Source organism: Trachypithecus francoisi, unplaced genomic scaffold (genome assembly GCF_009764315.1).
Source record: "Trachypithecus francoisi isolate TF-2019V2 unplaced genomic scaffold, Tfra_2.0 Lachesis_group12, whole genome shotgun sequence".
Classification (NCBI taxonomy): domain Eukaryota; kingdom Metazoa; phylum Chordata; class Mammalia; order Primates; family Cercopithecidae; genus Trachypithecus; species Trachypithecus francoisi.
Window position 1 is genome coordinate 61,780,629 of NW_022681457.1, and position 27,576 is coordinate 61,808,204.

General features: G+C 46.2%; 2 protein-coding genes and 1 non-coding gene across 8 annotated transcripts in view; 1 reads left to right on the forward strand and 2 right to left on the reverse strand.

The window, feature by feature from the left end:
- The first annotated feature begins 783 nt into the window (after window positions 1-783).
- PDCD5 (programmed cell death 5) lies at window positions 784-7,701 on the forward strand. Of its 2 annotated transcripts, XM_033225596.1 has the most exons (6): window positions 784-1,038; window positions 1,912-1,949; window positions 4,928-4,989; window positions 6,080-6,171; window positions 7,135-7,206; window positions 7,523-7,701. In XM_033225596.1, exons 1-6 carry the CDS (start codon window positions 973-975, stop codon window positions 7,571-7,573), a joined length of 381 nt encoding a protein of 126 aa, XP_033081487.1. In that variant the 5' UTR covers window positions 784-972; the 3' UTR covers window positions 7,574-7,701. The 2 variants fall into 2 exon arrangements, with proteins under 2 accessions (XP_033081487.1, XP_033081486.1); XM_033225595.1 differs by lacking the exons at window positions 7,135-7,206; window positions 7,523-7,701 and having other exon boundaries at window positions 823-1,038; window positions 6,080-7,128.
- A 3,041-nt stretch (window positions 7,702-10,742) lies between these two features.
- The window catches only part of ANKRD27 (ankyrin repeat domain 27), an 80,135-nt gene continuing 63,301 nt past the window's right edge, over window positions 10,743-27,576 (reverse strand). For 4 of the 5 annotated variants that reach the window (XM_033225600.1, XM_033225597.1, XM_033225602.1 and 1 more), the window contains 7 exons: window positions 21,511-21,708; window positions 19,806-19,925; window positions 18,190-18,351; window positions 15,683-15,794; window positions 13,970-14,048; window positions 13,703-13,775; window positions 10,743-12,064 (listed from right to left, as the gene is read on the reverse strand). In XM_033225600.1, coding sequence (XP_033081491.1) covers window positions 11,843-12,064; window positions 13,703-13,775; window positions 13,970-14,048; window positions 15,683-15,794; window positions 18,190-18,351; window positions 19,806-19,925; window positions 21,511-21,708 — 966 coding nt within the window. In that variant the 3' untranslated portion in view covers window positions 10,743-11,842. The remainder of the gene's footprint in view (window positions 12,065-13,702; window positions 13,776-13,969; window positions 14,049-15,682; window positions 15,795-18,189; window positions 18,352-19,805; window positions 19,926-21,510; window positions 21,709-27,576) is intronic. The other variant, XM_033225601.1, reaches the window with a different exon arrangement.
- On the reverse strand, window positions 22,209-22,322 carry LOC117094058. The gene has a single exon (XR_004441385.1). It is a non-coding gene; the product is annotated as a small nucleolar RNA SNORA68 (small nucleolar RNA).

The following is a 27,576-nucleotide window of genomic DNA, read 5'->3' on the forward strand; positions in this document are numbered from 1 at the left end:
CCCCGCCTCCCGGGTTGACGCCATTCTCCTGCCTCATCCTCCCGAGTAGCTGGGACTACAGGCGCCCGCCACCTCGCCCGGCTAGTTTTTTGTATTTTTTTAGTAGAGACGGGGTTTCACCGTGTTCGCCAGGATGGTCTCGATCTCCTGACCTCGTGATCCGCCTGTCTCGGCCTCCCAAAGTGCTGGGATTACAGTGTTGAGCCACCGCGCCCGGCCCACGTTTTTTATTTTTATTTTTTATTTTAGAGACAGGGTCTGGCTCTGTCTCCCAGGCTGGAGTGCAGTGGCGCGATCACCGCTCACTGCAGCCTCGAACCTCCAGGCTCCAGCGACCCTCCTGACACAGCCTCCTGAGAACTAGTTTTTTAAGTTTTTAGTAGAGATAGGCTCTTGCCATATTGCCCAGGTTGGTCTCAAACTCCGGACCTCAAATGATCCTGCCGCCTCCCGAAGCGCCGGGACCACAGGCGGGGAGCCACCGGCTGGCCTCTGTGTGGATCGAGGAGCCGCGGAGCAACCGCCACGATCCAGCTTTAGGACATTTCCATCATCCCACTCAGCCTTCCTGCGCCCCTGGTTCCCCATCTATAAACAGATAATATGCGCCTAGCTCTCTAGGTCACCGGCACATTGTACCCATAATTATTATACTTGTTAATGCCACATTTCTAGGTTTTAACTTTTCCGAAGCGCAGCACCCGCCCCCAGCGCAACCCGTGTCCCCGCACGCAGAGGAGCCGATTACGGGTGGGGCGGTGCCCTAGGCCCCGCCCCCCCGTGCGCCCAAGCTCTGTCGCCTGAGATCGGGGAATCGGGCCTCTCCTGGCGCCCTGGCAGCGGCGCGGGGCGTGGCTCCGGGCTGGATTGGTGACGCCTGGGCCCCGCGGGCGCCTGCGCAGTGGTCAAGGCCGCGCTGGCGCCGAGGGGCTGTGGGAGTGTCCGTGGCTGCTCCACCGCTGACGCCGCACCATGGCGGACGAGGAGCTTGAGGCGCTAAGGAGACAGAGGCTGGCCGAGCTGCAGGCCAAGCATGGGGTGAGCGCGCCAGCCCTTGCCATGCCCGGCCCCCGCGGGGCGCCGCCCTCGTCCGGAGTGGAGGGCGCGCCTCCCGGGCGGAGGCTCTGGGCGCCACCCCCGGGGCCCGGTCCCCGGCGCTGCCCTGGCGGCCTCGTGGCCGGCTCCGAGGTGGCCTCCCCGCTTTCTCCGTCGCTAAGGGCACGGTAGGCTGGCGGCGGGGGCCGCCACGTGCCCGGGCGTTGGGGTGTGGGGTCCCCTGGCCTGGAGCGGGCTCGTCCTGGCGGGCCTGGATCCAAGCATAATCTCTGCTTTTGGGACCAGCAGCAGCCGGACCGAATTCAATTTTCCGGAATTGAGTTGTTCTGACCCAAGTTTAGCTGACAGGTATTGAGGGTCCGCTGTGTTCCCGGTGCTGAGCGCGCGGCGGGGTCAGAGGAACGCTCGCCCCGCCGGGATGACAGGGAGGGGCCGCCCGGGAAGCCTGGATGGATCAGACGCTCGGAGAGGCGTTTCTGATAAAGAGAGGGACGGAGACCTTAGGGATGGAGGGTGCAGTCTTTGAGTTATCGTTGTCCCTAATACCGAGGCCCGTTTTATTTTACAGAAATTATCCCTACACGTAAAACACGGTTTCGTAATACAGGGATTCCCCTCCCCAGGGTGCTCTGTATTCCAAAGCGTTCTGTGAGGTTGTGATTTTAGACGCTCAGTCAAAACGTTGTAAGTGGAAATTAGTTCATTGATTTCTGTGAGGCCCAGTTTCTTCATTATTTGGGGAGTAGTTTCTACCACTGCAAGAGACTGTTATGTATAGGAAACAACAGAACCGTTCCTTTTCCCCCCTCCCCCACCCCGTGAAATTTCTCTATTAAATTTAATTTTTTTTTCCAGGATCCTGGCGATGCGGCCCAACAGGAAGCAAAGCACAGGTATGGGCTGGAAACCTGAACTTTTTGAAGGATGGTTTCACCAAATGGATTTCTTTTGCTTTAGTTATTTTAAGCAGGTGTGTGACTCAGATTTTTTGTTTTGTTGGAATGGTGATTTGGCCAAAATCATCCGCAGGGTATCTTCATTATTATTAGTTAAATAATACACGTATGCAGCTCGACCTCAGACCTTGTATTGCAATTACTGGTTGATGTTTCTCTGCCAAACTGTGAGTACCTTAAAATGAGCCTGATAATAGGCAGCTGTGGCAGTTTCCTCAGCTGTGGGGGTGACATGAGTCCGGTGCCTCACTTAGTAAGTGCTCAGTAAGTGTTAACTGTTAAACTATTCTGACTGTTTTATCCCAACACAGGGCAGAACCCCTGAGACAGATGCAGGTAATTGATTCTGTGGCAGGTTTATTGAATGAGTATGTGATTACCTTATGCTACCGTTGTTTTTAAATTGTTAAAATTTCACCATCTCAATCATTTTTAAGTTTGCGCTTCAGTAGTGTTCACACTCTAGAATGTTTTCATCTTGCAAAACTGAAACCCTGAGGTTACTGGATAATTCTGCATTTCCCCTTCCCCACCTTCTAACTCCTTTCCAACAAATATTTATAGAGCACCTACTCTGGGTCAGGCACTGTGCTCGGTCTACAGAAATAGGAAGGCAGGGAGGGTTTGGGAGAAGACAGATGGTAAGAAGCATCTGGAGTAGTGATAGGAAGTAAAACGATGCGAATTTCATTGATTCTACCATGTACATCTTTTCACATATCTGAAATCAGGTTGCTTTTTTTTTTTTTTTTTTTTGAGGCGGAGTCTCGCTCTGTCGCCCGGACTGGAGTGCAGTGGCCGGATCTCAGCTCACTGCAAGCTCCGCCTTCCCGGGTTTACGCCATTCTCCTGCCTCAGCCTCCCGAGTAGCTGGGACTACAGGCGCCCGCCACCTCGCCCAGCTGGTTTTTGTATTTTTAGTAGAGACGAGGTTTCACCGTGTCAGCCGGGATGGTCTCGATCTCCTGACCTTGTGATCCGCCCGTCTCGGCCTCCCAAAGTGCTGGGATTACAGGCTTGAGCCACCGTGCCCGGCCCAGGTTGCCTTTTATAACGGATTGCTCTTGCCCCAGATTCTTCCAGAGGGGATTTACTTTAGACTGCCACCACTTGAGTCCATTTCTGAGACCACTGAAAGTTAAATTCTCTGCTTGAGGTTTTCCCCTGCCTCCTCCCTAGTAGTGTGAATTCAGACACCAACCCTGTAAGACTGAACTTTTTTCTTCTTCACTCAGGGCCAGGTGCATGCAAGCTTTTGTACTGCCTCTTACTGCGTGGCAGATTTATTTCTTCTTTACCTTGTACTGAGAATGTTGCTCTTTGATACTCCAGTGGTGGAATCAGAACTCACTGCAGCCTCAAACTCCTCCTGGGCTCAAGTGATCCTCCCACCTCAGCTTCCTGAGGAGCTGAGACTACAGGCGTGCACAACCATGCCTGGCTAATTCTTTTAAACTTTTTTTTTTTTTAATAGCCTCGCTATATCACCCAGGCTAGTCTCAAACTCCTGGCTTTGAGTGATCCTCCCACCTCGGCCTCCCAAGATACCCCAGTTTGAATGGAGGTCTCTATTAGACCTCTCATTTGTAGGGTTTTTTTTTTTTTTTCATTTTTAGAGATACGTAAAACCATGGTGCATCTGACAGTTGATGGCATCTTAGGATTCTGTGATGTAATGGTTTGTGGCAGGCCAGGTGCGGTGACTGAAACCTGTAGACCCAGCTACTCAGGAGGCCAAGGTGGAAGAATCACTTGAGGACAGGTGAGCTCATCATAGCTGCAGTGAGCTGTGATTGCACCACTGTACTCCAGCATGCACAGAGACCCCCCCCTTTTTTTTTTTTTGAGATGGAGTCTTGCTCCGTCACACAGGCTGGAGTGTAGTGGCACGGTCTTGGCTCACTGTAACCTCCGCCTCTGAGGTTCAAGCGATTTTCCTGCCTCCACCTCCCAAGTAGCTGGGATTTCAGGCACCTGCCACCATGCCCGGCTAATTTTTGTATTTTTAGTAGAGATGGGGTTTCACCATGTTGGCCAGGCTGGTCTCAAACTCCTGACCTCAAGTGATCCGCCCACCTCGGCCTCCCAAAGTGCTGAGATTACAGGCGTGAGCCACGATGCCTGGCCTAGACCCCATCTCTTAAAGTTTGTGGCGGGGCTGCAGTAAAGAAGTGGCCTATGGAAATGAGCTTTAAGCCACATTCCATGAATCCAGGGGCCTCTGAACTGGGAGTAGATAGTGGGCACAGCCAGCCCCAGCTCTCCCTCTTAGTTGAGCCAAGGCATCTGTGCTTATTTGTTTTTAGATTCCTTAAAGGATTTCATTTGAAAGAAAATTAAGTTCATGAGACCACTGTCCTGTGGACATGAACTACTTTCTCTTTGGGTAGGAAGGAAGAAGTGAGGATAGTTGTAAAGTTATAATTTCATTCCACTTCCCCACCCAGAAGAATAGAACTGAGAGTCTAAAAACATGAAATCTGGCTGTAGCTTGGCCACAGTTACCTATGTCTCTTTAGCATAGCCTCCTGGATCTCAGCTTTAAAAAAAGATATAGATTAGTCACATGGTCCTTCTAATTGCCTGAAATCCCACTATAAATTTCTAGCACCTGTCATGCAATAGGTAGTTAAGAAATGTTGGTGATGGTGTTTGAATTGAGGCTTCACTCTGATGCAACTAAAGCTCACCTTCCAGCCTGGTAGATTCTCACCTGTGTATATAAAGCTGGTTCTTTGAGGGCAAAAGGGGATTCTACTTGAATGTAGCTGCAGCCTTGTGTAGAGCAAGTACCATAACACTGTATACTGCAGGCCCCATGTGGAGACACATACTGGATGGGTTATTTTTTGTATGTTCCAGGGCAATGCCGACAGCTTTGTTTTAATTGTGCTTGACCTATGTTTTTGTTGTAGGGAAGCAGAAATGAGAAACAGTATCTTAGCTCAAGTTCTGGATCAGTCGGCCCGGGCCAGGTGTAAGCATCTTTGATTTCATTTCCATAAAGTGAGCTTGAGTTAGTTGAATGGGGTGATTATATGCCATTATTCTTATCACTAGATGAAATATTTGCTTAGGCTGAAAACACTTGAGATTGTAAGAAGTGTGAAGTTTCTAAACCTAGAGAACTGTACTTTAATCCCTATTAAAAGTACGAGGTCACTTCTCTTACCAAGATTTTCTCCAGGTGCGTATTAGGTAAGATTCATAGGAAACTCATAGGGCCAATCACAGAATGTTGCTGGTAGCTGACATGGGTGATGGGGACTGAGGGGCTTTTGGTATGTACTGTCAGTTTTAGTGTATGTTCAGAGTTCATCATAAAAACCAAAACCTGTAGAAAGAAAACAGCCAATCAGAATGAACTGGTATTTTCTGTTTTAACTGGAAGCCCAGTTTGAGTATAGAAAAGTTGGCCACAGGTGGATCACCACCATTATGTATGTGTAATAGATAAACCGCTTTCCAGAGGGCAGTTATATATTTTAAGAAACAGGAAGCATGGTGCTTAGAATCTGAGAACCCAAGTTTCGTCTTGGCTGGGCCACTACCCCCACATGCCCGTGTGGAGATTGGCATGGCTGAACTTCAGTTTTCTCATTTTTTTTTTTTTTTTTTTTTTTTTTGAGGCGGAGTCTCGCTCTGTCACCCGGACTGGAGTGCAGTGGCCGGATCTCAGCTCACTGCAAGCTCCGCCTCCCGGGTTTACGCCATTCTCCTGCCTCAGCCTCCCAAGTAGCTGGGACTACAGGCGCCCGCCACCTCGCCCGGCTAGTTTTTGTATTTTTAGTAGAGACGGGGTTTCACCGTGTTAGCCAGGATGGTCTCGATCTCCTGACCTCGTGATCCGCCCGTCTCGGCCTCCCAAAGTGCTGGGATTACAGGCTTGAGCCACCGCGCCCGGCCCAGTTTTCTCATTTTTAAGAAGAGTAACAATACTGTCTTGCCCTACACTGGTTGAGAAACAAGCTTGTGAAGTGCTTTGGAAATGTCAATGCATAGTTTTAAGGTATAACGTAAGTGCATTTGATTTTAATGGTTTTTGCATATGAATTTTTTCTTTTTAGTAAGTAACTTAGCACTTGTAAAGCCTGAAAAAACTAAAGCAGTGGAGAATTACCTCATACAGATGGCAAGATATGGACAACTGAGTGACAAGGTAAGCTTAGACTGCCTTGAGGAACTTTACCTGCTTTATCAAAACATGGCTTCAGAAGGTCAGCTGCATCTTCATTGGATTACAGAATTCTTGCTGACTCTTAGAAGAAATTGTTGGAAAGAATAGTCATACCTACCTGAGAATTAATTGCCTTTCCTCAATTCCTCTGCTTTGCTCCTTTCCTGGCGTTGCTGTGGAACCTTGTGGGTGTCTGTGACCCAATGACTGTTAGGGTCAGCTAGCTTCAATTGCCCCTGCACTGGAAACAAGCTTTGTCAGTAACACCAATTAAAATACTACCAGTGTAAGTAGAAGGTGTGTTTTGCAGATGAGAAGGTGCTAAGATCCTTTGGATATGTTCTGTGTTTTGCTGTAATGCCATGAGGGGTATGTTCTGACAAACCTGACCTTTGAGATCCAGATGAGCCCCCCCTGCCCTGAGAAATCCTCTGCCACCACCACAGTCTACCCGAATCAGTCCTGTCCCCTTAACCCCTTACACTGAGAACTGCTTGTGTATGTGTGTGGGGGTGGGGTGGGGAGCTAGTTAGGCTGATCATTTCTGTGTGTGACTTACCTCCTTCAAGGGGATGTTTAAGCATCTCGGGCAGAAGTGGTGTGTCTGTATTCCTGACACCAAACACAGTGGTATATGTGGTTGTCACACCCAGCTGGTGATGATAAAGGTGTTCCTAACTATCTGTTAGCTCTCAGTTTTCCTGAGGAAGCAATTTTATGGATACTTCCCCCTCCTCAAATGAGGAATAGCAGAGCAAATTTTATTTGGAGCTTAAACCAATAGTTATAACCAATAGTTTCAACCTCCTTCCTTACCACTCCTTCCCTCCTGAGCTCTTTCCCCACACCTAAAAAAAGACTACAAAGTGATTCCATCTGCAGAGGTAAATTCTTTGTTTAAAAAAGTACTGTTTTTCTTTCTTTTATCTTTTCTGATTCTCCTAGGTCTCAGAACAAGGTTTAATAGAAATCCTTAAAAAAGTAAGCCAACAAACAGAAAAGACAACAACAGTGAAAGTAAGTGTCCCCAGATGCTCGTGGCAAATGAAAAGATGGATACTTGAAAGATTAATGTTGAATATACATCTACCACACATTTCAGCCCAGAGACATTTTCCTTTTGTAACACGTGAAAGTTGGGAGAGAAAGGCTGAATCTCTTGGGGGAGGGTTCCAATTTTTATAGGCTCTTGACTCCATTCCCACCCTTTCAGTTCACACTAAGTTGCTTTAAAGACACAAATGTCGTGCTAAAATTGGTAGAAATGTTCTTTTCTCAGAAAATGTGAGTTACTCTTTATTAGAAATGTTCTGACACTTAATTTTCCTCCCAGTTCAACAGGAGAAAAGTAATGGACTCTGATGAAGATGATGATGATTATTGAACTACAAGTGTTTACAGACTAGAACTTAACGGAACAATTCTAGGACAGAAGTTAAGATGTGATTAAATATTTACTTTGTTTATTGTCTATATGCCTTTTAAAAAAATAAACTTGTTATGCAAATAAAACATTTGGGTAAGTTGTTTTAGTATCATAGCCAAGTGGCCAGATCTGTGTTTTGAATTTTTCCCCTTCCTACCAAAAGCTTTTAAGCACACGTACCAGCATGAATCTGTCCTTTGCAACAGTGCTGTGAAGATTAGATGGGGAAAAGTGTCCACGGCAGAAAGAGAAGCTGCTCCAGCACTCTTCAGGAAGAAAAACATAGCAGCCGCAGCAACATGAGGGGAATTAAAACCTGTGCATCAGACTGAATCAGGTTCAAATTGAGCATACCTAATATTCCAAGACGTAGATTCTGAAAGCAGGTAAGCTGTTTCTCTTCCTGCTGATAGTTCTTCCACTTAATCTAAGAAAATTCCTAGCTTTGCCAGGTGCAGTGGTTCATACCTGTAATCCCAGCACTTTGGGAGGCTGAGGCTGGCAGATCATTTGAGGTCGGGAGTTCGAGACCAGCCTAGCCAACATGGTGAAACCCTGTCTCTACTAAAAATACAAAAATTAGCCGGGTGTGGTGGCACACACCTGTAATCCCAGCTACTTGGGAGGCTTGAACCTGGTAGGCAGAGGTTGCAGTGAGCTGAGATCAGGCCATTGCACTCCAACCTGGGTGATTCCATCTCAAAAAAACAAACAAAACTGCTATCTTTGATCTCATTTATAATCTGTTTTTCCAGAGGTACTGAGATTAACAAATACCACTCCCTCCAAAATAACTAGGGTGATGACAGAAAAAAATGACCAAAATAATTAGACATGTTGTTAATACTACTATAGTAATAAACATGTTTGTAAGAGAAATGACTTCTAATGATTTCAGATCCAGTTGAGACAGTTTGGTGTGTAAACATTTTGGTAACATATCACTCGTAATGTTGCAGGTGACTTAAAGCAAATGCTCTCTCTTCTGTTGTGCTTGCTTTCCATTAGGTTATGAAAACCTGCACTCATAAATTAGGGTTTTCAGAGACGGAGACTTGCTATGTTGCTGAGGCTGGCCTCAAACTCCTGAGCTCAAGTGATCTTCCCATCTCAGCCTCCCCCGTAGCTGAGACTGTAGGTGCAAGCCACTGCTCATATATTTAAATCATAAACTTAACCATCAACCAGCTGTTTGGGGGTAACCGTTTAAATATCTTAGTCCTGTGAGACCCAGCACAGGATTACATTCATAACATTTAACAAGGTGAATAAGATCAGTAAAAAAGTGAAGGGAAATGTGGTTTACAAACCCCAATCTCTGCATTAGCCAGCATACTACTGATACATGTTCAAACTGGAGATTCTACTATATTTGAAATTTGCAACTGTTGTCAGTGAAGAAAGTATTAAAATAATACCTAACATTATAAGTAGAACCCTTAAGAACATTAATATATATATATATATATATATATATATTTTGAGACGGAGTCTTGCTCTGTCACCCAAGCTGGAGTGCACTGGCCAGATCTCAGCTCACTGCAAGCTCCGCCTCCCGGGTTCACGCCATTCTCCTGCCTCAGCCTCCCGAGTAGCTGGGACTACAGGCGCCCGTCACCTCGCCCGGCTAGTTTTTTGTATTTTTTAGTAGAGACGGGGGTTTCACCGTGTTAGCCAGGATGGTCTCAAACTCCTGACCTCATGATCCGCCCGTCTCGGCCTCCCAAAGTGCTGGGATTACAGGCTTGAGCCACCGTGCCCGGCCGACAACTGTTTTTTAAAAATAATCGAGGGAGTCACTTAACGATGGAAAACATTACTGATGACCAGAACAGCTCAAAAAGAAACAGCATTTACCTATCCAGAGGAAGGGTACACCAAGCTTGCAGCTGCCACTGCCAACAAGACCTTGATCCTGGCTGTGAGATCCCTCGCAGCCCCCTTATTTTTCTGAACCTGTTTCCCCATTTGACAATTCTACCATCCACAGCAATTGTTGAAATAAAAAGGGTATATGTGAAAATGTTTTTGGCTAGGCGTGGTGGCTCATGCCTGCAATCCCAGCACTTTGGGAGGCCAATGTGGGCAGATCACTTGAGGTCAGGAGTTCGAGACCAGCCAGGCCAACATGGTGAAACCCTGTTTCTACCAAAAATACAAAAATTAGCCAGGCGTGGTGGCAGGCGCCTATAATCCCAGCTACTTGGGAGGCTAAGGCAGGAGAATTGCTTGAACCTGAGAGGCGGAGGCTGCAGAGAGCCAAGATCGTGCCATCGCACTCCAACCTGGGTGACAGCAAGACTCCCATCTCAAAAAAAATGTTTTCAAAATTATATTGTACTACCCCAAAATACTAGGTGGTGTCAAATGTGCACATTTGTATCCTGAGAATACCTGTGCTGATAAACTGTATAGGATGTATTTTCTTCATTAGGATGGTATGGAACCACAGCAGCTTCAGTCTATAAGGTGGTTTTGTTTAAAAGAAGTAGGGAAGGCTGGGTACGGTGGCTCACGCCTGTAATCCCAGCGCTTTGGGAGGCTGAGGCGGGCGGATCATGAGGTCAGGAGATTGAGACCATCCTGGCTAACACAGTGAAACGCCATCTCTACTAAAACTAACAAAAAAAGTAGCCAGGCACGGTGGTGGGCGCCTGTAGTCCCAGCTACTCAGGAGGCTGCGGCAGAAGAATTGCTTGAACTTAGGAGGCGGAGGTTTCAGTGAGCCGGGATCGTGCCACTGCACTCCAGCCTGGGTGACAGAGTGAAACTCCATCTCAAAAAAGAAAAAAAAGTAGGGAAAAGGTGGAAAAATCAAATTAGCAAAGCAACAGGACTCATTTCCTGTTTGGGGTAGGAAGCTGTATTCATTTTATTCTTCTGATTTCCAAAGAAAAACATTTTTGTGGGCCCTGGACACTGTGCCTACTGGGTTAAGTCGGCCTTGGTCAGTAGATGGATAATGAGCTAAGTGATCAAGTTCCCATGTTTCAGTCTCACATCTGTAACTAAAAAATACATATCCATTCAATGGGGACCACTTTTCCCACACACAAAGCAAATGTTTACAGCAGAGAGGCCGAGAAACATCCACAGCCAAACAACTAAAAAAGCATACCATGACACATTCAAGAATCATAAAGTTTACTGTTTCTTTTCCATCATTTGGCACATATCCAAGGCACATTAGAAAATTAGAAATCATAAATTACTTTGTAGAAAAATAACCCCTCCCTTCTGTACATACACAAGTATTTCCAAGAACATGGACAAAACCATTTCCCTATTACAAGGTCATTTGAAAATGGACTCAGGACAAACCTATATACTTGTAGCTCTAGGCCAATAACATAAAAAATAATCTACAGAAATTTATAAAAAGGAATAAATGGCAATAAATTCTAACTGAAAGTAACTTTGATCTGGTTTGTGCTATTAAGTTTTGAATCTGAATCAAAAGACTAAGAAAAGATGTGCCAAATCTACTCTCTAATCCAGTAACCATCCATCAGGTGTGAGTGTGACATTCACAGGAGGTTCTCAACAAAAAGGGATGTTTCTAGAAACACTGCTACAGACGCACGTGTAGTAACCAAATATCTGTACCTATTTGTTAGGAAAATGATAACCAACCTTTCCCACATGCATGATGTGGAAGAGGTCTGATGCATCCTTTCCCTAAAATGAACATCAAAATGGGACTGAGGCATCTTTTGGTTCAAGTGTTGCTTTGCAAAGAAACGTTGTCCAGCTGTTGCTTTCTTCCTTCAGATACGACATTTCAGCCTGGCCTCTACAGTACCATGAAACCTAAATTGCTTCTCTCCCGCTTCATCCCAGGTAGAGGAATTCTAGTTGTGGTTTGTGAATGTACACAGGTCAGAGAGGTTTAGCACCTTTTGGGAGGAGGAGGTCAGAATCTGGTGGTGAAACCTCTCCCCCTGTGACCAACAAACCCTCATACTTAAAAAGAAGCATGCACCTCTGGCTTAAGGATCTGGACTCTACTGGAATTTGTCTGTTTCAAGTGTATTCATTAGCTTTGAAGAGGAGAGAGAGGGTGGTGATGAACTTTTTTGTTGCATTCTTAGCCACAGAAAAGCTTTCAGGAACTTGGTGCCGAAGACTTCTCAAGCCAGTTTCATGGAAGCACATTTAGTCCTCAGTCAGCATCATCTTGTTGCATCCTTGCTTCCTGGCAGCAGGTTCAACAACTCGTCATTCCTGTTAGGACCGGGAAGCACTAACCTCTTGGGGAGCAGCAGCTTCCAGGCCCTGGGACACGACTGCATCCTCCACCGTGTGTCTCCGCAGCATCCGCCTGTGTCCAGGGCCAGTCTGTGTCAGTCCAGGCCTCTCTGGCCAGTCACTGTTGCCTTTCTCAGCAGCATGAGATCCACTCTGAGCTGGTGGGTTATTCTGTCTCAGTGTGACACTTTGCCTCCCTGGCTAAAGAAAGAGTACATTTTGAACCGTTCAAGTCCTCACTGTACTGGAAGCCACAACTATGACAGTGACAGCTGCCCCATAGTGCTTAGTGTCACACAATGTGCTCAGTCCTTGACAGGCATAATTTCAATTCTCACATCCCTATGGTGCTAACATGGCAATGTGCATACTACATGTGTCAGACAGAGTAAATGTTTCACGTGTTTTCACAATCTTTATGACTCTAGGAGGCATGTACTACTATTGTTATCCCCATTTTACAGCTGAGGAGACAGGATCAGCAAAGTTAAGCCACCTGCCTAAAGTCCCACAGCTAGCAAAGGAAAAGCTAGCACTTGATGGAACTCAGGCAGATTTCAACGTTTCTGGCTTTCCCACAAAGCAGCAGGCCTACTAGCAACACCATGTAAGACTAACTATGATATCAAAATTAGTCATGTTAATTAAAATCATTTTAATTATCTAAAACAACAATTTAGAACTTTTGTGTATTTGTTCCAACAAGCCTATGCTACATACGCTATAAATTCTCATCAGCAGTAAGGAAAGTCGTGGTTCTGAGAAGAATCACTGTCTCAGATCACAAGTTTTCTTTTTTTTTTTTTTTTCTTTTTTTTGAGACGGAGTCTCGCTCTGTCACCCAGGCTGGAGTGCAGTGGCCAGATCTCAGCTCACTGCAAGCTCCGCCTCCTGGGTTCACGCCATTCTCCTGCCTCAGCCTCCGGAGTAGCTGGGACTACAGGCGCCGCCACCTCGCCCGGCTAGTTTTTTGTATTTTAGTAGAGACGGGGTTTCACCGTGTTAGCCAGGATGGTCTCGATCTCCTGACCTCATGATCCGCCCGTCTCGGCCTCCCAAAGTGCTGGGATTACGGGCTTGAGCCACCGCGCCCGGCCAGATCACAGGTTTTCAATCAAGCTTCTGAGTAATTTAAAAATGCAGTAGGGGCCGGGCGCCGTGGCTCACGCTTGTAATCCCAGCACATTGGGAGGCTGAAGCAGGCAGATCACTTCAGGTCAGGAGTTCAAGACTAGCCAATATGGTGAAACTGCGTCTCTACTAAAAATACAAAAAAAATTAGCCAGGTGTAGTGGCACATACATGCCTCTGTAATCCCAGCTACTCAGGAGGCTGAGGCGGGAGAATGCTTGAACCCAGGAGATGAAGATTGCAGTGAGCCGAGATCACGCCACTGCACTCCAGCCTGGGCCACAGAGCAAGACTCTCTCAAATAAATAAAATTAAAATGCAGTGGGAAGATGGTCACCTAATTGTCTGAGCAACTGTACACCATACTTGGAGACGTTGTTTACCCATCTATATATAAACTGTCATTTTCTTTGGTGATTAAAACCATAGTGAAATTTGGGATGTTTCATCTCCTATAAGCACCAAGACCTGCGGTTTCCCACACATGTAACACTTTCCACTCCTCTGCTCAGAAATGTACTTTGAAATATAACAATCAGTGAAGTCTGTACACTGTCCCATAAAATAATTCCAGTTTTAACTGTTGCTAGCTCATATGGCGCAGGGAAAAACAAAGATGATGATCAAGGAGACGTGTTTACCATGGATTATTTTTGACAACGCCAGGCTTTAGAAAATATGATTAAAAGCCAGTGTTTAATAACTTACCTGATGCAAAGAACCTTCGGTTAAATTAGGGACACTTCTATCTCTTGCCATAATCTCCCTTGAAGTCTTTCCCCTAAAACCCAAAATAAACTAAAATAAATATTTGGACAGTGGCATGAAACACTCTGGTTGGCCACAAGGTGGCAGCATTTTTGACATTATTAGGTGCAGATTTGTCCATAACCAATTACAACTGAAGCAGCTTACGTGCAGCTTGGAGTAAACTAGGGGCAAAAGCACAGAAATCAACTTGATTTTCATACTCACTTAAACTGACCAGCTGAGTGGACAAAGTAAAACTGTCTTGTAAAAGGTTCATCTGGTAGATCATACAGTTTTGAGTTCCCTGTAGATAAAAAGATAAACATCTAAAAACTTCGAAAACAGTGTAAAATTATTTTAAAATTACAGCACAGACACAATCTTTCTATTCTCAGGTTTACAAAAATTTAGAAAATGAAACACTGAATTTGCTTAAAGAAACACAGCTAGTACCTATTTGTAACAGGCTGAGTATCTCCAATTCAAAAATCGAAAGCCTCAAATGCTACAGGCCGGGTGCAGTGGCTCATCCTGTCATCCCAGCAGTTTGGGCGGCCGAGGTGGGCATATCACTTGAGGTCAGGAGTTCAAGACCAACCTGGGCAACATGGAGAAAACCCATCTCTACCAAAAATACAAAAACTTAGCACACCTATAATCCCAGCTACTGAAGAGGCTGAGGCAGGAGAATCACTTGAACCCAGGAGGCAGAGGTTGCAGTGAGGTGAGATTGCAACACTACACTCCAGCCTGGGTGACAGAGCAAGACTCCATCTCAAAAAAAAGCTACAAAATCCGAAACATTTTGAACTCTTTGACATGATGCTCAGAAGAATCTGATTTCCTGATCTGGATCCTCAACCAATGAGCATAATGCAAATATTCCAAAACCCAAAACGCTGCTGGTCCAAGCATTTGAGATGGGGATAGTCAGGCTGTATTATGACAACCCCCATGAAACAGAAAACTAAACCCTTAACTCCCTTAACTCTCCTAGCCACAGCCAATTACGGTGAGACAGTCTCAGGGTTATCCAGATATGTGAATGGGTTTATCCATACTATTGTATTGTATTATTGCATACCTCACTAGATAATATTTCACACTGTAAATTAAAAAATAAGGTAGAACAAGGACCCCTTCTAAACTTTTTAAAAAGAAGAAAATACTTCAGTCCCACTGCTGTTTGGCAACTGCTGTTCTAATTATAATCAACCTCTGCACACGTACAAACTTTAAAAAAAAAAACAAACAAAAAAAAACCTTGAGGCCAGGTGTGGTGGCTCACGCCTATAATCCCAGCACTTTGGGAGGCCGAGGTGGGCAGATCACGAGATCAGGAGATCGAGACCATCCTGGCTAGCACGGTGAAACCCCATCTCTACTAAAAATACAAAAACAAAATTAGCTGGGCGTGGTGGCGGGCACCTGTAGTCCCAGCTACTCAGAAGGCTGAGGCAGGAGAATGGCGTGAACCCGGGAGGAGGAGCTTGCAGTGAGCTGAGATCATGCCACTGCACTCCAGCCTGGGTGACAGAGCGAGACTCCGTCTCAAAAAAAAAAAAAATCTTGAAAGGTAATATTCGCCCTGGATGTCCAGGAAATTCCCAGAACACCTGACTTTGGAACATGAGGCATGAAAGAAACTACCTGGGAGACTGTTCCCCATCTCCATAGAGGGACGCCTGAACCTTCAAGGTAGCATTGACAGTTTATTTCCTCAAGAAACATCATTACCATCAACCAGAAAACTAATAGCAAAAAAAGATTACCCATAGTCTGACAAATTGGGAGGTAACCATTTCTTTGGTGCCTGTATCCCCTCCAGGCATGATTATAATTACATTTTACATATACAATTAAGTGAACACCAGCAACTGCTCATGAATGTCTAAATATACCGAAGTTGAGCATGACAGAAAGAATGTAAACTCTTACATTTTTTCCTGATCTTAACAGTAACATACTCCTTGCGGTCAGTTTCGGCCACATCGTCTAATGAGGCAACACAGCTTGGTACCACCTGAAGCAATTCCATTATTTTTGAATTCTGCAATTTGAAAGGGAAAAGGAACAGTAAAGTTTTTATTCTTTTTTAATAGGCTATTATTTGTTTTTGATCTAAATGTCAGTATTAGTGTGGCTGGGCAGAAAAAGCTCAGAAATAATTACAAACGGAGCTTGGAGGCCATAAAGCCCAGTGGTAAAAGGAGGCCTGTGTGGAGAGCCCGGCTCTGCCCTCTCGGCGGTCTCCATGCTGGGGATCCAACCACTCCATGCAACCAGCTCAAACATAGTAAGTTGATACTATCATATACTGATCATGAGGCTGCTGAACAACCACTCCATGCAACCAGCTCAACATAGTAAGTTGATACTATCATATACTGATCATGAGGCTGCTGAACAACCACTCCATGCAACCAGCTCAACATAGTAAGTTGATACTATCATATACTGATCATGAGGCTGCTGAACAACCACTCCATGCAACCAGCTCAAACATAGTAAGTTGATACTATCATATACTGATCATGAGGCTGCTGAACAACCACTCCATGCAACCAGCTCAAACATAGTAAGTTGATACTATCATATACTGATCATGAGGCTGCTGAGGCCCCCCATACAGTAAGTACTCATTGAAACACATTAATGAACGGCACGGTGGCTCATGCGTGCAATTCCACTACTTTGGGAGACCAAGGTGGGTGGATCGCTTGAGCCCAGGAGTTCAAGACTAGCCTGGGCAACACAGCAAGACCCTGTCTCTATTTAAAAATAATAATAGGCCAGGCGCGATGGCTCACACCCGTAATCTCAGCACTCTGAGAGGCCGAGGTGGGTGGATTGCTTGAGCCCAGGCAGTCGAGACCAGCCTGGCCAACATGGCGAAACCCTGTCTCTATTAAAAAAAAATTAGCTGGGCATAGTGGCACACGCCTATAGTCTCAGCCACTTGGGAGGCTGAGGTTCGAGAATCATCTGTGCCCAGAGGTCAAGGCGGCGGTAAGCCAAGATTGCACCATTATACTCCAGCCTGGGCAAGAGAGACACTGTCTCAAAAAATAATAATAATAAAATTAAAAATTTTAAAAAACCAAAAAAAATCAACATACTCATTTAAGAAAGTACTAAACTTAAGAGTTTAAAATATTTCAATTCTGTCACTGAAAATTAATATAAGGAGGCCAGGCACGGTGGCTCACATTTGTAATCCCAGCACTTCGGGAGGCCAAGGGAGGTGGATCAGTTGAGGTCAGGTGTTCAAGACCAGCCTGAGCAACATGGTGAAACCCGTCTCTACAAAAAATACAAAAAAAATATAGCCAGGCGTGGTGGCACATGCCTGTAATCCCAGCTACTCAGGAGGCCGAGGCACGAGAATCGCTTGAACCCAGGAGGCAGATGTTGCAGTGAGCCAAGATCACGCCACAACAGAGCAAGACTCTGTCTTATGAAACAAAAAATTACTATAAGGAGCCTATCCACAGAGTGGATTGATTGATGGTGATATTAGCTTCTCAGCTGTGTCACTTAACAGCCAACTCGCTGTCTATCTTGATTAGAAAACAAAAGAAAGACTCAGCAGGAAAGAAAACAGGAAGAGAAAGAGCTGCCGCGCGCCAGGGGAAAAGGACCTTTCCCCATTGCTCTCCACGCAAGCACCCACAGCACTGGAGAAGGCAGTACACCAATAATCACGATTCCCACAGGACTGAAGGACTTTTACTTTCATTTTTCTGAGAGACAGTCTCTGTCATCAGGCTGGAGTGCAGTGGCACAATCTCAGCTCACTACAGCCTTGACCTCCTGGGCTCAAGCGATCCTCCCACCTGAGCCTCCTGAGTAGCTGGGACTACAGGCACACCACTATGCTAGGCTAATTTTTTGATTTTTTGTAGAGATAGGGTCTCCCTATGTTGCCCAGACTGGTCATGAGCTCCTGCGCTCAAGTGATCCTCCTTCCTTGGCCTCCCAAAGTGCTGGGATTACAGGCATGAGCCATTGTGCCTGGCCTCAAGGAGTTTTAAATCCACCAACTAAACAAACCTTCTCCATCATGCTGCTAAGATACTGGCTGTGTTCACACTGTGAGGATGGTGAGACCAGAACATCATGACTTGCTCCTTCCCCTGGAGTGCCTGACTCTATGTAACTACTGGACCACGGCCCTACTGCTGGCTGGGGGGAGCCCCTCCATTCAGGCCTTTGAAAACCACCTGTGAAAGAATGATTCCTGGTTCCCAGAGCGCCACCTCTGACCAGGGGACGGAGGACCAGCCATCCACCCACGCTGCGGACTTCTGGCACACCAACTACGCCCAACCCAGTGATGCCAAGGGCCAGGTGTTGCTATTTCAGATCCAGCTTAAACACAAGGGATCCAGAGGGAGCTGTGAGCAGCTCAGGATTCCCTCGGCTCTTCGACGCTCTCCGCCTACCTGTTCGGCACAGTCTACAGCCGTGCGCTGCCGCTTGTTCAGCACCTGAGCTGACGCTCCGTGGAGCAGAAGCAGCTCTACCACGAAGACGTGCTTTTCAATCACTGCCTCATGCAGCGCTGTGTTGCCCTTATTGTTAGAAGCGTTAATGGAGGCCCCGTGCTGGAAAGAGAAACCACACGATCAAAAGGAACGCTACGAAACGTCAGCATGGAATATGGCTGTGAGTATACAGGTATTCGCTATAAAACACATTCAACTTTTCTTATGTCTGAAAATTTTCTTAAAATTTGGGGGGGGAAAGTAGTACTGAGAAAAAAAGATTTATAGACAGAGTTCCTTGCAGCATTTATCCTAATAGCAGAGAAAACAGAAGCCACTTAAACGTACAGAGAAGAAACAGGTTAAAAAAAAACCACTATGGTATATCCACAGTTATGCAACCATTAAAAATCAAAGTTCGAATAAACAAGTTTCTACATTAAATAACACTAAAACAGAAAACAATACTTGGGGCCAGACACGGCAGCTCACGCCTGTAATCCCAGCACTTTGGGAGGCCGAGGCAGGTGGATCACCTGAGGTCAGGAGTTCAAGACCAGCCTGACCAACATAGTGAAACCTCATCTCTACTAAAAAGAAACCAAAAAACAAAAAAATTAGCCGGGCATTGTGGTAGGCGCCTGTAGTCCCAGCTGTTTGGGAGGCTGAGACAGAAGAATTGCTTGAACCTCAGGGGCAGAGGTTGCAGTGAGCCGAGATTGCACCACTGCACTCCAGCCTGGGTGACAGAGTGAGACTCCATCTTGGAAAAAAAGAAAACAATACTTAGCGAGGTGCCGTGGCTTACACCCATAATCCAGCACTTTAGGACGCCAAGGCAGGAGCATCATTTGAGCTCAGGAGTTTGAGACCAGTCTGGGCAACAAAGTAAGACCCCATTTCTACTAAAAACAAACAGCAAAAATTAGCCAGGTGCAGTGGTGCATACCTGTAGTCCCAGTTACCTGGGAGGGTGAGGCAGGAAGATTGCCTGGGCCTGGGAGACTGAAGCTTGCAGTGCCTGGGCCTGGGAGACTGAAGCTTGCAGTGAGCCGTGAGGGTGCCACTGCATTCCAGCCTGGGCCACAGAGCAAGAACTTGTCTCAAACAAAAAAGAAAACAAAACACTGAAGCTATACCTATTTTTGAAAAGTCCGCCAAAATGAGTTTCCCTTGAGTAGCAGAGTCATGGACAAGTTGGTTTTTCCCCACTTCTTTAGGAAATTTTAATCCATTCCCATAACGTTTATCAAGACGGAAAAAGAGCAGCAGGGACAGAGGCGGCCACTCAGCCCATGCTCACGTAACAGCACGACACATTCCCGGTCAGTGAGGTGAGACCCAAACCCTTGGCAAAAGCAGTGTTGGAGCCCTTGAGACTGCATCCCGGATGCTGAGGCACCATCCGTTCCCATCGGAGAACCCCGCGTGGCAAGGTGCTCGCCCCGCTCCTCTCCCCAGAGGCCTGGGGCTGATGAGTGGCCCGGCCTCTCCATCCCCAGTGCACTGCAGGGGTTGCTGGGTGGAGGCACCCTGTTAACTGGTGCAGGTGTGTCGATCAGGGGGACCCTCACCTGTAGAAGCAGTGCGGCAACCTCGTGATGGCCACCGGAGCAGGCATAAATGAGGGGCGTGTTTCCACTGAGGTCCTTCTTATTGGGTTTTGCATTCGAATCTAATAGACACTTTACCACCTGGGCCAGAGAAGAAAAACGTGCAAACTTAATCAAAATTTCTGTCATTTCCTGCCGGAGAAAAATTATGAAAAAAAAAAAAAAAGAAAAAGAAAATAAAACAAAATTTCTAGAGAGAAATCCTCAAATTTGATCTTCTTTTGACTTGTCTCTGAGCTTATTAAATTTTTTGTTTTTGGTTTTCCTTTCTTTCTTATTTTTTTAGACAGAGTTTGCTCTGTTGCCCACGCTGGAGTGCAGTGGCATGATCTTGGCTCACTGCAGCCTCCACCTCCCAGGTTCAACCGATTCCCGTGCCTCAGCCTCCTGAGCAGCTGGGACTATAGGCACCTGCCGCCACACCTGGCTAATTTTCTGTATTTTCAGTAGAGATGGGGTCTCGCCATGTTGGCAGGGCTGGCCTCGAACTCCTGACCTCAAGTGATCCACCCGCCTCAGCCTCCCAAAGTGCTGCGATTACAGGCATGAGCCACCACACCCAGCCATCTCTGAGCTTATTGAGAAGACTTTAGACCCTCCAGGATAAAAGGCACCAGGTAAGAGGGGAGGGCTACCGTCTGCTGTGGGGCTGCTCTGTGTGGGTGAACTGCAGGGTGACGGTGATCTCACTTCACCAGATGTGCTAGGCGACGGTGATCTCACTTCACCTTTCTATCCTTTCTACCCCAGGGAGAGCTGCAATCGCCACTCCAGTTTTACAGATTAGGAAAGCGATGCCTGAAGCTCTATGCTAGGTGTCGGTGAGACAGATGCAAAACCTGAAACATGGCTTCTGTCTTTAAAAAGTTAACAGTAGAACTGATATAGGAAAACGAAAAATTATATACACAGCTTTCCTTAAAGAAAAGCAGGCCCGGTGCTGTGGCTCACGCCTGTAATCCCAGCACTTTGGGAACCCAAGGTGGGAGGATTGCTTGAGTCCAGGAGTTCAACACCAGTCGGGACAACATGGCGAAATCCCGTCTCCACAAAAAAATAAAAAATCATCTGGGTGTCGTGGCGCATGCCAGCTACTCGGGAGGCTGAGATGGGAGGATTGTTTGAGCCCAGGAGGTTGAGGCTGCAGTGTCAGCCAAGACTGCAGCACTGTACTCTAGCCTGGGAGACAGAGCAAGACCCTGTCTCAAAAAAAAAAAAGCAAAGAAAAACAGGACTTTCAAAAAGTTAATCACTCCAAAATTCTCCCTTGAGCCCCTCTATGGGGCCTTGATTATTCTTTATGAAGTGTTCAACTGTTGGGCCCAGAGCAAGCGCTGTCAGGGTATAAAGGTGGTAAGATGACCATGGGGACAGCCCTCGGTGGCCACCACACAAGCTCAAGAGCCAGATCCTGCTGGGAGCAGAATCAGAATGACAACCTCGGTACCACCCAAATGGGCGTGGCAGTGGGGCAGGGACTGGCTCCACCCCCAGGGAGCACCAGGGTTCTGTGCCCTGAGGCTGAGTGGCCTACCCTGTGTACATCAGAATCTCCGGGCTCAGGGGAGCAGTGTCCTCTGGGGTAGCCACCAAACCCCTGCAGCATTCCCACTAAGGTGCCCAAAGCGGACACCCTGCTCCACTGCCTGCGACACAGAGCCCGAACCTGAAAGTGGCCCTGCTGGCAGGCCAGGTGGAGCGGAACAGCTTGGTCTGCATTCCTGGCACCCGCGTTGGCCCCGTGCTTCAGCAGGAGGGGGATGAGGTCCACCCGGCCGTGCAGGGCGGCGACATGCAGCGGGGAGGAGCCGTCCTGGCTGGTCACGTTCACACCAAGCCCGCTGGCAGGAACCTTCGCCAGCCTCTGGGAAGCACAGAAGATGGAAACAGAAACATCATCAGTATTGAAGAAACTGGGCCACAGTGATTGGCGCCATGTGCCCCCCACAGCTCCCACGCACGATGCGGGATCATGGTGGGATGCAGGATGGATTCCAATTCCTTTGGAACTACGTGGCATGCCAAAGAACAACTTCCTTTTTTTTTTTTTTTTTTGAGACAGGGTCTCACTCTGTTGCCCAGGCTGGAGTGCAGTGGCACCATCACGACTCACTGCAGCCTCCACCTCCTGGGCTCAAGTGATCCTCCTGCCTCAGCTTCCCAAGTAGCTAGGTCCACAGGCACAAGCCATTGTGCCCAGTTTATTTATTTTTTTTTTTTGTAGAGATGGGGTCTTGCGATGTGGTCCAGGCTGGTCTTGAACTCCCAGGCTCAAGTGGTCCTCCCACCTCAGCCTCCCAAAGTGCTGAGACTACAGGTGTATGCCACTGTGCCTGGCTAATTTCACTTTTTTTTTTTCACCAGGGCTGTAGAGCCTCTAAATTCACTTTGAGGGGCATGGCCACAGCCCCGCAAAGGCGACGAGATTCACTTGCTGTTTAAACCACAGCTACAAGAAATAGTGATTCTTGGCTTTAGGTGAGAGTAATTTTACTTTTTGATGATTAAAAATGTTACCTCTTTAAAAAAAAAAAAAAAGAACAAAACAAAAAAACCATATGCTAAATTAAAGGCTGAATTTTACTACATGTAAATTATATCTCAAAAATCAAAAACAAAGAAGCTAGGAAACACACACGTGCGCACACACACACATGCAAAATGAAACACCCTGCATATTTATCAGAATGGCTCAAGTTAAAAAGTCAAGGCTGGGCACAGTGGCTCACGCCTGTAATCCCAACGCTTTGGGTGGCCGAGGTGGGCGGATCACCTGAGGTCAGGAGTTCTAGACCAGCCTGGCCAACATGGTAAAACCCCGTCTCTATCAAAAATACAAAAATTAGCCGGGTGTGGTGGCCCCTGCCTGTAATCCCAGCTACATTACAGGTGTGCACTGAGGCTATAGAATCGCTTGAACCCAGAAGGAGAAGGTTGCAGTGAGCCAAGATTGCACCACTGCACGGCAGGCTGGGTAACAGAGCGAGACTCCAGCTCCAGAAAAAAAAAAAAAAGTCAAAATACCAAATGTTGGCAGGGATGTGGAGCAAGTGGAATACTCACACCCTGCTGGAGGGAACAGAAACTACTTCAGCCACTTCGGAAAACTGGCAGTTTCTTATGAGGTTAAACATATCCTTACTATATAATCCAGCAATTATACTCCGGGTGTTTACCCAACACAAAGGCCCGTACACAAATGTTCACAATGGCTTTATTTACAAACCCAGAAGCAGGAAAACTACTCAGATGTCCATCAACGGGTGAATGAAACAAGAAATTCTGGTGTGTCCACCCAATCAACTATTCCCCAGCAATGAACTCCTGATCCATCATGGGTCTCAGAAATACCCTGAGTCAAAGAAGCCAGACACAAAACGGACATGCGTTACGATTCCACTTACAAAAGATTCTAGGAAGTGTTAACTAATCCATGATGATGAAAAGCAGGTCAGGGGTGAGGCGATGGGAGAGGTGATGGGGGCACAGGGGTTTTGGGGGGAGGACAGCAAAGTCTCACAGGAAACTCTTGCAACTGAGGGAAAGGTGTATCTTGATGGTGGTGATGGTTTCACAGGTTTATGTATCTGTAAAACTTGCCAAATTGTATACTTTAAATACATATGCTTTATGTAAATATAAATTATATAATTTATAATGTATATAATTATATTTCAATAAAAGATTTAAAAACAAATTCTAAAACACCACTGGAGGCCGGATGTGGTGGCTCATGCCTATAATCCCAGCACTTTGGGAGGGTGAGGCAGGAGGATGGCTTGGGCCCAGGAGTTCAAAACCAGCCTGGACAACATAGCCAAGACCCTGTCTCTACAAAAACACAAAATCAGGCGAGGTAGCTTACGCCTGTAGTCCCAGCACTTTTGGGAGGCCAAGGCGGGTGGATCATGAGGTCAAGAAATCGAGACCATCCTGGCCAACATGGTGAAAGCCGTCTCTACTAAAAATACAAAAATTAGCTGGGCATAGTAGCATGCACCTGTAGTCCCAGCTACTCAGGAAGCTGAGGCAGGAGAATTGCTTGAATCCGGGAGGCAGAGGTTGCAGTGAGCCAAGATCGCACCACTGCACTCCAGCCTGGTGACAGAGCAAGACTCCGTCTCAACAATAAATAAATAAATAAAATAAAATAGCCCGGCATGGTGGTATCTGCCTATAGTCCCAGCCATTCGGGAGGCTGAGGCAAAAGGATCCCTTGGGCCCAGGAGTTTGAGGCTTCAGGAAGCTCTGATTGTACCACTGCACTCCAGCCTGGGTGACAGATCAAGACTGTCTCTCAAAAAAAAAAAAAAAAAAGTTTAGGCCGGGAGCAGTGGCTCATGCCTATAATCCCAGCACGTTGGAAGGCCAAGGTAGGCGGATCACTTGAGGTCAGGAGTTTGAGACCAGCCTGGCCAACATGGCAAAACCCTATCTCTACTGAAAATACAAAAATTAGCCAGGTGTGGTGGCATGCGCCTGTAATCCCAGCTACTCGGGAGGCTGAGGCAGGAGAATTGCTTGAACCCAAGAGGCAGAGGTTGCAGTGAGCTGAGATGGCGCCACTGCACTCCAGCCTGGGCGACAGAGGGAGACTCCTTCTCAAAAAAAAAAAAAAAAAAAAATGTAATTTTTTACTGCAGGCCCGGTGCAGAGGCTCATGCCTGTAACCCCAGCACTTTAGGAAACTCGGGCAGGAGGATCACTTGAGCCCAGGTGTCCCAGGCTGTTAGTGAGCTATGATGGTGCCACTGCACTCCAGCCTGGGTGACAGAGTGAAACCCCATCTCTAAACATTAAAATTAAAAAAAAAAAAAAAAAAAAAAGAACACCACTGGGCTAGAAGAAGATTTTCATTTAATCACAGACATGAAGCAGTATACTGTTGTGTCTTTCTGAGAAATTACAAAAGGAGAATAAGAGGTTTTAGAAGTGCAGGGAGCCTAAGACTTCAAGTTCCACAGTACTGTGTAATTAAAGTGGGGAAACAGGGAGGGGCAAAATAGCAAAAACAGCAGCAGCGGAGACGCAGCACGCTCCCCTCACCACACACAGGCACTGAGGGTCCAGGGGCTTCGTCACTTCCCACCAGATGCGAGGGAACACCATCTGCCTTTCTTATCCTGCATGTTCATAGCCACCCACGTTGGGGAAACAGTGTTCTGGACCATGTGCATCCAGAGGCAGGGGGCCAGGTCAAAAGGCGCACACTCCCAATGTACATGTTACCTCACAGCTGAAAAACGTGTGAGGGAAAACTTCAGTCATTTTCAATATCCTCAGAGTCGCCCACGCTGAAGTTCTTTTTAGAAATGGTAAAATTATCCTATAATATAAAGGTTAATACCGCTCTATCTATTTTGTAAAGTCAAATCCCTTCTCTTTTTTGAGATGGAGTTTCACTCTTGTTGCCCAGGTTGGAGTGCAATGGCACGAACTCGGCTCACCGCAACCTCTGCCTCCTGGGTTCAAATGATTCTCCTGCCCCAGCCTCCTGAGCAGCTGGGATTATAGGCATGTGCCACCACTGCTGGCTAATTTTGTGTTTTTAATAGAGATGGGGTTTCTCCACGTTGGTCAGGCTGGTCTCGAACTCCTGACCTCAGGTGATCCACCCGCCTCGGCCTCCCAAAGTGCTGAGATTATAGGTGTGAGCCACCGTGCCCGGCCAAATTCATTTTCTTTTTTATTTTATATTTTATATTTTTAGTTTTTTAGAGACAGGGTCTTACTCTGTTGGCCAGGCTCGTCTCAAACTCCAGGCCTCAAGTGATCTTCCAGGGTGGCCTCCCAAAGCTTTGGGATTACAGGAGTATGACACTGAGCCCAGCCTAATTCTCTTAGTATGGGACATACACATCTATAATTAGATAGCTAACACATGAATGCAATACCGTTTATAACTGCTTGAAAGAAGATTAAATACTGAGGTGTACACTTAACACGACACAGGCAGGATCTGTATGCTGAAAAAAAAAATCACAAAATGTTGATGAAAGAAGTCAAAGAAGGCATAAATACTTGGAGAGATATACCACGTTCATGAAGACTCAACGTACGTTGAGTCAGATGATGTCATTTCTCCCCAGTTCATCTATAGGTTTAATGTAATTCCTATCAAAATTCAAGCAAGGTATTTTGTAGACATACAAAAGCTAATTCTAAAATTGATATGGCTCAGACCAGTCTGGGTATTATAAGAGTGAGTAAGTAAGTAAGTAGGTATATAAATAAATAAATAAAATTTACATGGAAAGGCACAGGCCACAGAATAGCCGAAACATTCCTGGCAAAGAAGAATAAATTAGGAAGAATCATTTCATCTGGCACTGAGGCTTACTACACAGCTACAGTCATCAAGACAGCGCGGTACTGGTAGGATGGGCCCATTGATCAATGTAGCAGAACAGAGAACCCAGAAATCGATCCACACAATCTATAGCCAACCCAGGTGCACAGGCAAGTCACGGGAGGAAGGAGAGCTTTTCAACAAATGGTGCTGGAGCAAGTGGACATTTGTCGGCAAGAAAAAAAAAGAAGAACCTCAACTTAAATCTCACACTTTGAGTAAAAATTAACACAAATTGGATCACGGACTTAACTATAAAAATATAAAAGTATAACTCAAAAAAACAGGAAAACGTTGGAAATCTAGAGCAAGGCAAAGAATTCTCAGACTTGATACCAAAAGTATAATCTATAAAAGGAAATATTGACAAACTAGATGTATAAAAACCTTTTCCTCTGTGAAAGCCCACGTGAGATTATAGACAAGCTGCAGAATGAAAGGAAATGTCTGCAAACCACGTGTCTGACAAATATCCACATATCTAGAATATATAAACAACTCTCTAAGTTCAACAATAAAGCCAAAAACAAACCAATCAGAAAATGGGCAAAACACATTAACACACATTTCGCTGAAGAACAAATACAGACGGCAAATAAGCATGTGAAAAGCTGTTCAACAGCATCAGCCATTAGAGAAATGCAAATTAAAGCCACATTGAGATAGTACTACACACCTATCTGAATGGCTGAAACAGAGAATAATGACCACGCCCAAGGCTGCGGAGGATGAGGAGAAACTGGATCACTCATACATCGCTGGGGGGCATGTAAAACCATACCGCCTGCTTGGGAAAAGACTGTCAGTTCCTTATAAAAACGAACCATGGAATTACCGTGCAATTACCACGTGACTCCACAATTGCACTCTCAGGCATTTATCCTAGAAAAATGAAAACTTGTGTTCTTACCGAAACGTCTACTCGAATGTTTGTTCATGGCAGTTTTATTGATGACATTCCCCAAACCAGCAACAAAATACATGTCCTTGAACATTCCACATGAGTATATGCCACCATTTAAAAAATGGAATGCCAGCCTGCCACGGAGAAACAGACCTGATTCTATGCAACAACGTGGAATCAAATGGAGCGAACAAAGTCAATCCCAAAAGGTCCTACGTATACTGTGTGATTACATTCATATAACGTTTTTGAAGTGACAGGATCAGAGAAATGAAGAACAGGTGAATGGTTGCCAGGGGTTGGGGATGGTGGGGTGGGCATGGCAGGTAGAGAGGTGGGTGTGGCTGTAAGAGGGCAGCTTGAGTGATTGGTCTTGTGGTGAGAGAAATGTGCTTGCAGGTGACGGAGACGTGCTGTGTCTTGATGGAGGTGATGGCTTCACAGGTTTTACATCTGTAAAAGTTCACCAAATTGTATAA

Excerpts from the sequence above, each read along its gene's own strand:
- PDCD5 (XM_033225595.1), top strand. The coding sequence starts at position 973 with ATGGCGGACGAGGAGCTTGAGGCGCTAAGGAGACAGAGGCTGGCCGAG. Across the intron at positions 1,950-4,927 it reads CAACAGGAAGCAAAGCACAG|GGAAGCAGAAATGAGAAACA; the intron begins GTATGGGCTGGA and ends TTTTTGTTGTAG. Across the intron at positions 4,990-6,079 it reads TCAGTCGGCCCGGGCCAGGT|TAAGTAACTTAGCACTTGTA; the intron begins GTAAGCATCTTT and ends TTTTCTTTTTAG.